General features: G+C 40.2%; 1 protein-coding gene across 1 annotated transcript; it reads right to left on the bottom strand.

Annotated features, from left to right (window-relative positions):
- Positions 1–333: 333 nt before the first annotated feature.
- On the bottom strand, positions 334–9,802 carry LOC110044437 (sorbitol dehydrogenase-like). Its single transcript, XM_020749987.2, has 9 exons — positions 9,439–9,802; positions 9,314–9,347; positions 7,243–7,407; positions 6,685–6,844; positions 6,087–6,205; positions 5,709–5,774; positions 4,864–5,039; positions 4,185–4,306; positions 334–1,159 (listed from the first exon to the last, which is right to left on the bottom strand). The coding sequence occupies exons 1-9, from the start codon at positions 9,493–9,495 to the stop codon at positions 991–993; spliced, it is 1,068 nt and encodes a 355-aa protein (XP_020605646.2). The 5' UTR covers positions 9,496–9,802; the 3' UTR covers positions 334–990.
- Positions 9,803–10,130: the final 328 nt, after the last annotated feature.

The raw sequence follows: 10,130 nt of genomic DNA, 5'->3' as shown, positions 1-10,130 counted from the left end.
GGCTGCACACGTGCACGCGAAAAATTCTTCGAAGAATTCCTCGTGGTTGCACTCTTTACGTTACTCAACCTGGAGTGACAAACTGTAGCATTTATTGATAAGTTTTGTTGTTGTTTTAAGATGACTTGTTTCAAACAGAATGAAGGCAATAGGTTCCTTTGTTTGCTGAGATTGATGCAACACAGCAAGATTGATCCCTTTCTTCTCTCTACAATTACATTGGGGACATTTTTATTTTATCAAGATGGATTGGCCGACATAGACAGTACTAGTCTGGTACATGTTTTAGCTAACTGAAAGTAGTGAGCATGCAAAAAAGTTCACACAATGGGATAGCTTGTCAAAGTTTATTTTGTTTAATTATATGTTCATCTTATTTATAATAAATAACCCAAGACCAAGATACCTCCAAAATAAAATCCATTACCACTTTTTTCCTAGTCAATAATTTACTTGAAACGCTACGTTTTAATTTGGAAAGTTTCCTAAGCCACTAGCTTCAATTTAGCTAAATTCAGGTAAAGCTAGGTCGACTAAGCATTAACTTAGAGGACTATTCCGTCCTTTTGTCTCTACCAAGTGCACACTCTTACTCTCAGTCACCCGGCTCATAGATTTTTCAGACTGGTCCCAAGTTGTTTATCGACAACCAAAGCCTAAACAACAAGCACACAACTTGAGCCTTTTATGATGCCTGTTCCATATAAAAATAACTATTTGACGTTGTCTAAGACTGTTCTCACTTCTCCTATATCAAAGTGATATTTTGGTTTTATGAGAATTCTAAAACATGGTATGACTAAAAAGAGATCAGTTCGATTTTACATTTTGCAGTCCCACAACTCAAGGTGTTAAAAGGCGACAAATATTTTATAGTCCGATCTTTCTGCCAAAATACTTGAAATAAAGGATACCATGGTATTGAAAACTACATTGCTTGCCTTGAAAAAAACTATGTATTAGAAAACTGTTGAGATATCAATTTTTTTATTATATCTGGTATCCCTCATTGCAGTGGATGACAACTTTGATTGCTCCTCCAGCACCGGTTCTAGAGGTCTCAAAGGCATCTAGAGACTGCTCCAGTTTGAAGTGATGAGTCATAAGTGGTTTGACATTCACTGCTCCAGATGCAATCAGTGCCAAGGCTGTAGGGTAGCTGTGACACACAAAAAAATAAAATTATAATAACTACTTGAGGTATGAACAGAAAAATCTCAAACCGAGACCATGCTGTACTGACTGAGCGATAGCAAGGTCAATTATGGCAAGGTCGAGATTTGAGATTTTCCTGCATTGCTTTATACTCTGTCTTTGCAGGCCCATAATCGGCCCAAGGGCATTATGGGAGATAATGCCCTATCATAGTAAATGGTTTGAACCCAGGAGTATCAGTAGTTCGTATAGTGTGATCGTCCGGGTGAGTGTAGTTCTGAAAAGAACTGTTGTTGGTGACTGACGTTTCGACAACCTGAGCGGAAGTCATCTTCAGAGTCAAGTGAATAGTGTTTGTCAGTCGATGATGTTGTAAGTCTGGTCCGTTGAACGTGATTGGTCAGTATAGCCATGATGGTATTGGCTGAAAGACTCGTGTAAAGTTTGTCATCAGTCATTGGTGGGTTTCGATCCGTCTATTGTTAGTCAAATAGGTCGGTTTTTGGTCCGTGTATTGTTAAGTCGGTCTGTTAGAAGTCCGTTTGTCGGTTTCGTTTCCGTCATGGATAAGTCGTTTGTAAGGCGCCGGTAGTTGTTGACATCTGTTAAGAGGCGTTTGTTCTAGGTTAGTGTACCAGCTTTCCAGAGTCAGTCGTTGAAAATAGTTTGCACTGTAGGTTAAGCACTGAGCAGAGTCCCAGTCAATGTTGTGGTTTGTCAGTTGATGATGTACAGCAATGTGATTGTTGGCATCATCATTTCTCGTGGCTCGTTTGTGTTCAGTCAGTCTCGTGTTAAGGTTTCTGCCAGTCTCACCAATGTAGGAAGCCTGGCAGTCGGAGCATTTGATCTTGTAAACTGCTCCCTGTCTGTTGTTAGGTTCGTCTCTGTCTTTCACATTAGTCAGTAAGTGTCGTAACGTAGTTGTAGGTTTGTGGGCTACACGGATGTTGTAGGGCTGCAGGATCCGTGAGATGGTCTCAGAAGTGCCCTTAATGTAAGGTATGGTCACTGTAGTAACAGGTGTAGGGTTCCTGTTCGTAGCGTCAGCTTCAGTAGGTCGGTAAATGTTTCGTCTAATAAAGTCAGCGTTGTAGTTGTTTTTGTGAAAAACACGTTCAAGGTATCTGTTTTCGTCACGTAAGCTGTTCGGTGTGTCACAAACTAGTTGCGCTCGTCTCGTCAAAGTCTTTATAGTCGTGGCTTTGTGTGAAGTCGGGTTGTAGGATGATTCGTCAAGTAATCTCTCGGTATGCGTCGGTTTTCTGTACACTGTCGTTCGTAGTTCGTTGTTATCGCGGCTTACCAAACAGTCTAGAAAAGGAAGTTTTCCATTTTCTTCGATCTCTTTAGTAAACTGGATGTCGGCGTTCTGTTCGTTTAGGTGGTCGTGAAAATCGTCAATTTCGTCTTTGTGAACGGCGGTAAAGGTGTCGTCAACGTAGCGTAACCAAAGCGGTATCGTTTGTCGGCAAGTTGTAAGGGCGCGTTCCTCCACGTGTTGCATCACAATTTCTGCGACAACGACAGAAACAGGCGACCCCATGGCTCTTCCATGCAACTGCTTGTAGTGTTTACCGTTGTACTGAAAGTAAGTCGATGTAAGGCAAAGGTTCAGTAAGTCCATGATGTCTTCTGTCGGTAACGGTAGTTTAACAGTAGATTGTTGCAAAGCGGTCTCGATACACTGTAATGCCAATTGAAGTGAAATACTGGTGAACAGTGATTTCACATCAAGACACAAGTTTGTAGTCGTCGGGTATCTGTACTGTCTTAATAGCGTCAATAAAGTTCTCCGTAGATTGTAGTTTGCGTCTCGATTTGTCAGTAAGGGGTTGCAGTATGGTCGTCAAGTACTTAGACAGTTGATACGTAGGGGACCCACAGAATGACACTATAAGTCGCATCGGTATACCAGGCTTGTGTAGTTTCGTCAGTCTGTAAAGTTTCGGTGGTTGAGGTACTGAGCACCTCAGTCGATAGTAGCGTTGAGTGTCAATAGCGTCAGTCTTTTTAAGCGTAAGTATTTTGCTGTTAAGTTTACTTTGAAGTGTTGGCGTCGGGTCGAGTTTAAGTTCTTCGTAAGTTTGTTTGTCGTTAACAAGTGCGTCCATTTTGTCAAAGTAGTCAGTCTTGTCCATAACAACAGTGACACGTCCTTTGTCGGCTGGTAGTATGACAATGTTGTTGTCGTTTTTCAGTCGTTTCACTGCTTGTTGTTCGTCTTTTGTCAAGTTATTGTCAAGTATAGAGGCTGATTGTACCGTGGAAGCAATTCTGCTTCTGATGTTATCCTTGGCAGATTCTGATAAGTCTCGTTGACGAGACAGAACCGCCTCAACACTAGATACAATAGACTCGGTCGGTATCCGTTTAGGCGTCACTGAGTGTCTTAGTCCGTAGGACAGTACGTGAGTCTCGGTTTTGTCTAAGGGACGGGAAGAAATATTCCTTACCCAGTTATCGTCAGTTTTCGGTCGTTTTCTGTTTTTATTGCGTTGAAGTGTCGTCAGTTTTCGTTCTTGTTCAGTACGAACGTGGTCTGTGGTTTTGTCGGCTCGCCTGTCGGCGATTGTCATAACAGTGTCAAGTAAGTTAGTCGGCAACAGTTGTTTAAGTTTATCAAGTTGTCGTCGTAGTTTATCGTTGCAGTAGTTAAGTCTTCTGTGACAGTCGTTTATCCGCGCGTTGACCAGACGTCTACAGGTGGATTTGACGATCTGGATGGCCTCTTGTGTGTTCAACGGAGACTTAAGTTTAAGTCCGGCCGGAACGAGACCCTGGTCTTTGCAGCGGTGGTTGAACCAAAGTTGTTGGCGTATTCGTCTGACAGTACTTACCGAACTGATGTAGTTGTTCGCAAGTCGTTCGCTCTGTCGTCCAACTGAACGTAGCATAGTAAATGGTTTGAACCCAGGAGTATCAGTAGTTCGTATTGTGTGATCGTCCGAATAATGACCCAAGTAAGGGAATACCAACAAATTTTCCATTTGAACCACACAAAGGTGATATCACCATATTCAGCTTACCAGTTAACATATCGAAAAATTCCTCTGATGTCCACTTCTCTAACCAAAGCATCCACAATGGGAAATTGCACAACTGCCTTCCCCATCCCAACTACCACAAGTGTCCCTCCTGACTTGGTTGCCTAAACATTAAAGAATGACGATGCATATTACAGAGAAGTAAAACAAATAAATGAAGAGGAATAAAATGTAATAAAAAAATAGAAATAAAAACACAAATGCTAGACTTAGCACTGCTGTGCTAATTGCAGACAATGTGAGTGAACAAATAAATGTATTGAATGTAGAATAGTTTTGCTTATCACCTGCTACAGGGGAAGGGGGTTGGAGAGGGCATAAGTACTGGCAAATGATGACATTAAATTTATCCAAGAAAGTTATGACCCCATGATTGTCTTTGAAGGCTTCGAAGTTGGGATAGGTGGTTGAGACGCACAGCTCAACAGAGTACCAGGCTGAAATCATTCAAAAGTAGATGATGATTATTGCCAGCAACTGGCTGCTTTTGATAACCCAGTGACCTATATTTCAATTCCCTCATTCTTTAATCTTTGGTTATGAGGTTTTGGTGTTACATCTTAGTCCTGTCCCAAATTGATAACTTTTTGTTGTCGCTGTTATATGACAAAGGGAACAGTTGATAATCATTACTTTTAGAAACATCAAAGGGTCAACTAACATGAATTGCTGTATGAAAGCTAGACTCGGCTCCAGTGCATTCAATGCTTTGATCAGCCAATCCCAGGCTATCTACAACTTCCTTAGCCAAGGCATGGCTATCTTTGCCAGGATCTACTTTGATGATATAGTCTGCACCAAGTTCCTTGGCTTTATTTAGCCGGCCTTCATCAAGATCTGAAAGACAAGCAGTTGACAGTTGATCACTTAGAGTAGATTGATGTTCTTAATTAGGTGTCTTTGTTGATCAAAGCAAACTTCCATTTGGCACAAAAACAAGTCTGAAGATATCTTTAGGCAAGTCGGCATCATGTGTTCCAAGAAGTGAGCAGTGTCTGAAAGAAAATCTTAATTAAACTATGACCTTCACAAAGAATGTTGTATTCAAGGAGAAGTATTTAAACATGCTTGTAAATTACAATATTTATATTTGGAGAGGAAGCCAAATCAGTCCAAGCTGGTGTTCACACAGGGCTGACTATCCAGGTCAAAATGGAATTTGGAAATGTTGGTTTTTCCAGGGAGGAAAACTGATCAGAGTACCCAGAGAAAACCCCTTGATTGACAGGAGCTAGGCAAAACCGAAATGTATGAACCTGGCTATATTAATGGCAGTCAAGCTCTCTTGCCATTATGTCATCACTGCCCCTCCCCCCCCCAAAAAAAACATAAATAAATATATAAATAAAAATCATAAAATCATCTTGAATTCCACAGTCATGCTTGTGTCATGTAAGCCATGCTCTCAGGTTAAAAAATCTCAGGTTAAAAGTTGGCAGGTAATGATTATTAGTATGGACAACTTATAAACAAACATGGCCGGTAATTAACAATAACAGCATTCACCTGTGATGGCCACTTTGCTTGCACCACAAGCTTTGGCAGTCATAAGGTTCACTAAACCAATTGGACCTACAAATATCATAACAGCAAAACACATGTAAGTTAAGAAAATGAATAGAGGGGGTACGTTTCTAAAGAAACTGTGGTGCTGTGTCGGTGGGGATTATAACAAGATAATTTGGTTTTATCAACCGGGTTGATAATGTGAATTGGCCACCGTAAAGAGATTCGGTGGCCGATTCACATAATTTATCAACCCAGTTGATAAAACCAAATTATCTTGTTAAACAGATTTATTATTTCTGGCACTAATAGTAGCCAGTACTTTGATGACAGATTTATTGACCAGTATGCCATCTTAATTAAGCTACAACTCCTTACCAGCTCCACAAACCAATACATTGCTTCCAATGGAGATACCAGCCCTACGACAAGCATGTACTGCAACAGAGAGTGGTTCAAGGAGAGCTCCTTCCTCAAGTGATACATGATCAGGAAGCCTAAAGGAGTGGAATCACTACATCAGGCACAGTGTCATCCTTATTTAGGGTATCCATTTTGCACTCAAGCTATTTAGAGTGGCTTAGCATTGCATGGACTCAAAATCAGATTGTTCCTATTGTGCAGTGCGAAAGTATTTACCAAATGAATGTACCATGGTTTTGAATCATATACATTATACAAACTGTAACACAGGGGTTTCATTAACAGCAGGAGGGCAACTAGTTTTCACAGGCGAGTGAAACTATTTAAACTGAACTTCTATTATAAGAAAAAATTTCCTCCAGATGGTCTAGCCAGGCAAGCAAAATCGTCTTGACAACCCCCCAATTTGCAGGGTGTCCGACCGTTAATGAAATCCCTGGTAACAATCAAATATATCTAATAATTTGCAAAGTATCTTCATTTCAGTGGTTGTTTAGACTGGTTTAAAGCCTTTTGGGGATGACTGTGCAGGATAATCTGAATCATAACTTACTTATAACAAAAGTCAGCAGCGTGAACATAGTATCTGCACAGTGAGCCATCATATGGAGGCGTAGCAGCAAACTTCATTTCTGGACATAAATTGTAACGACCTTCCTTGCAAAAGGAGCACATCCGACAGCCGACTCCTGGTTCAATGGCCACTCTGTCACCTTGCAGCCCACAAAAATGATTGAACAAATGAGATCAACACTTTTTAGTTATATTAATTTTATTTGCAAACAGCATAACACCAAACTGAAACTACATGTACTTACAGTACAAATTACTACCACCTTTGACAATTTGGTCTCTTGCAAATACTTACAACATGGTTACATTGCACTGTACTTACAATGCAAATGCTGACACAACCCCACCCAGGGAACACAACATACAATGACTTACACTGCTTACAATGCGATTTACATAACTGCTTCAAGACTACATTGTACTTAAATCATTATCAATATTGCATCGCATTTCTTTCAGTTCTACTCACCCTGAAGAATACATGGCCCCTTATTGAAAAGCAGTATGTAACTGATAATAGTGGGCATAATGGACTTACCAACTTTGAGGTCTGTAACCCCTTCACCAAGAGCAGACACTATTCCACTTGATTCATGCCCAAGAACCATAGGTGCTGTGAGGATAAAGTCCCCAATCCTTCCCTTCTTCCAGTAATGCACATCTGAACCACAGATTCCAACAGCATGCATTGCAATTTGCACCTCTTTAATTTGGAGAGAAATGGAATGAAGTTAAGTTTTTTCAAAAAAATATAACATGAATTTGAATTAATTAAGATGAATTCTGGTAACAAGCTGGGAAAAATGCGTCTATTTTTTTTCACGTGATGTGATAGCAGGTATAAACACAGGAACTCAGAGACATCAAAATGCCGCAATACAAAACTATGGTAAGCCACTTTTATTTCAATTATGTTCTAAGCGCATAGCACTTAGAACAAGTTCTCATACCTACATTGTCGGCTGATAAACAACTAAAATCGTAACACAATCAACAACAGCACTATGTCACGTATTAGGGAGTTTAAGCAAATCAGTAGGGCTGGTGCTACTACGGCTGCCGTGACTGAAAAGGTCTGGGGATAGTACGTCTTGGTGGTCTTCCAAATTTTAAGTTTAGCGAGTAAAGCGAAATACAAAGATGAAAGGAACATCGGCTAAGGAGTTTAAAATTTCTTTTATTTAGTTTCTCACGGCCAAATGGCTTCGCTCAAAGGACGATGGCCGTTATTCACCTTCCTAGGATGAAGAGATTATTTCTGAGTGAAAGCGAATGACCACAAATATATCAATACTCAAAGAAGCAAAACAGCATCATATAGTTATCTAGTAGATATAAAACATCTTCACTAAACCCTCAAAGCAAACTTAACCGAGGAAAAACAACCTTGTGCTCAACACGAATATTTCACTTGACTCACTTCACCATTCCAACACCTTTGCCAAAACTCATCGTAAATTCAGGATACGGATTTACAAGCTTATGAGAAGCAACTTTGGCGCAATCTGAAGTGAAGTGAAGTGAAAGACTTTATTTAATGAGGGTGACCTGTGACAGTAACTTAAGTTACTGATAAACTTGGGGCCCTCAGCTTAAAATAATTAGAATGCTAAAATACGATATTATTTACAATAAAATACTTAATTAAGTCACTATTAAAAATGGTTACAAATAATAAACTGGACTTACAATTTCAAACATACTACGAATAATAAGAGTTAAAAAATTCCATCAGTTTTCTGAGAGTTAAGAATAGTATTACATAATTTAGCCTTAAACGATTTAACGGACTTCTCTGTTTTTAAAGACCGGGGTAAACTGTTCCAATCTTTAATAGTTCTGGCGGCGAAAGTGCGTCCTCCCTCAGAGGCGTTTCTGTGAGAGGGGCATAATAAATTTAAATTACAATTTCTAGTACTTCTCAAATGGACGTCAGAGTTTTTCCTTAAAGATGTGTTCATGTATTCAGGTAAAGTTCTGTTCTGTAAACTCCCCAAATCCCCCCATCTATTGACACTGTTGGGGCTGATTTGCATAAATTTAAACTTGCTGATTTGATTTTTTATATTTTTGAGTGGCAATTCCTGGTTTCCTTAGTCTAGATAAAATCTTCAACCAACTAGTCAGTTTTGTGAAAAATGATACCCTATTCTAGACTCAATGCTCTGATTTATATACCCTATCCTAGAGTAAACTGCTTGAAAACCATACCCTTCACAGTGGCACATACCTACATAGTCCTTATATGGAAGTGCCCCCCCCCCCCCCCCCCCCGCCCGGGCGTAGTAGATACTACGGCAAAACATCCCGACTCACGTAGTCAGATTTCACGCTTCGGCTGAACGTACATGCGCAGTGTCTCATTTTGGGGGAAGTTTACTTCCGGCAGCCGTATCAGCGCCAGCGGTAGCGATTTGCTTAAAGTCCCTAATAATTGATCGTGTTCAACAGTGGTATACACGCAAACAAAAAGCCCTGCAAGTAATGCATTCTGGCTCTTGCCGTTTCAAATGCTACAGCTCAATAAAAACCAATAAATTTGATTTTTACTGGAATCCAAGAGCAAAATTTAACAACAAGCTATAAACAAGAACTACGATTACACCTACCGCCCTTGCCAGGTTCTGGGATTGGGCGTTCCTCCTGTTAAATTAATAGACATTGTTACAAAGAGCTACACAAAGCATAGAACCTTCTGAATATAGATACAGCAGATAACATAACGTATTCGTACCAAGCATAGATCGTCCACTTTACGAAGCACAGCGGAGAGATTGCTCTTGGTCGCCATTGTCAAATCGCTATGGGCACAATCAGTTAAAACGGAAGTTTTTAAACTGTACGTTCCCCACGTGATATGGCAAATTCTTAGCACGTGACTACCGACGGGGTGTGACAACCTGCCGGACTACCAAATCTGTTTGGGTGTGCCAACGATTTGGGCACATTCTGCTAAGGAGTTATAGTAAAAAGGATGGACAGGAGTCATATGAGCTCCTTGGCTTTGATAATGCGCTCTGATACTCTGCATAGCTTGTCTTCGTCTCCTCTGCAGCCGTTTTTGCGGCTGTCACGCAATTCTTCTCCCTTCTTCCGTTAGTAGAGAGAAGCGTTGTGTGACGACTCAAATAACAACTGCACGGCAGGCTGGAAAGAAGTTAAAAGATATCGGTGATTAACTGCAAGATGAACTTAAAAAATATCCTACATGTCAGGACCTATAAGATTAAGGCAAATGTATGCTTATCTCACTTGAGTGATTTGAGAACGCAGCAAACTTTTATTTTATTTTAGTTTATTGAGCCTTTTTATTAATTTATCCCCATCACAATGTTGACTAAGAATAAATACAGGGGTGTATACATGTACATGTATTCAGTTCAGGCCCACCAACTTAAATTAAACCCAGACCTTATTGTTAAAGAG

The sequence above is a fragment of the Orbicella faveolata genome, unplaced genomic scaffold (genome assembly GCF_042242905.1).
Source record: "Orbicella faveolata isolate gen_17 unplaced genomic scaffold, um_ofav_v1 contig_12, whole genome shotgun sequence".
NCBI classification, from domain to species: Eukaryota; Metazoa; Cnidaria; class Anthozoa; order Scleractinia; family Merulinidae; genus Orbicella; species Orbicella faveolata.
This window is presented reverse-complemented; position numbering and strand designations above follow the sequence as displayed.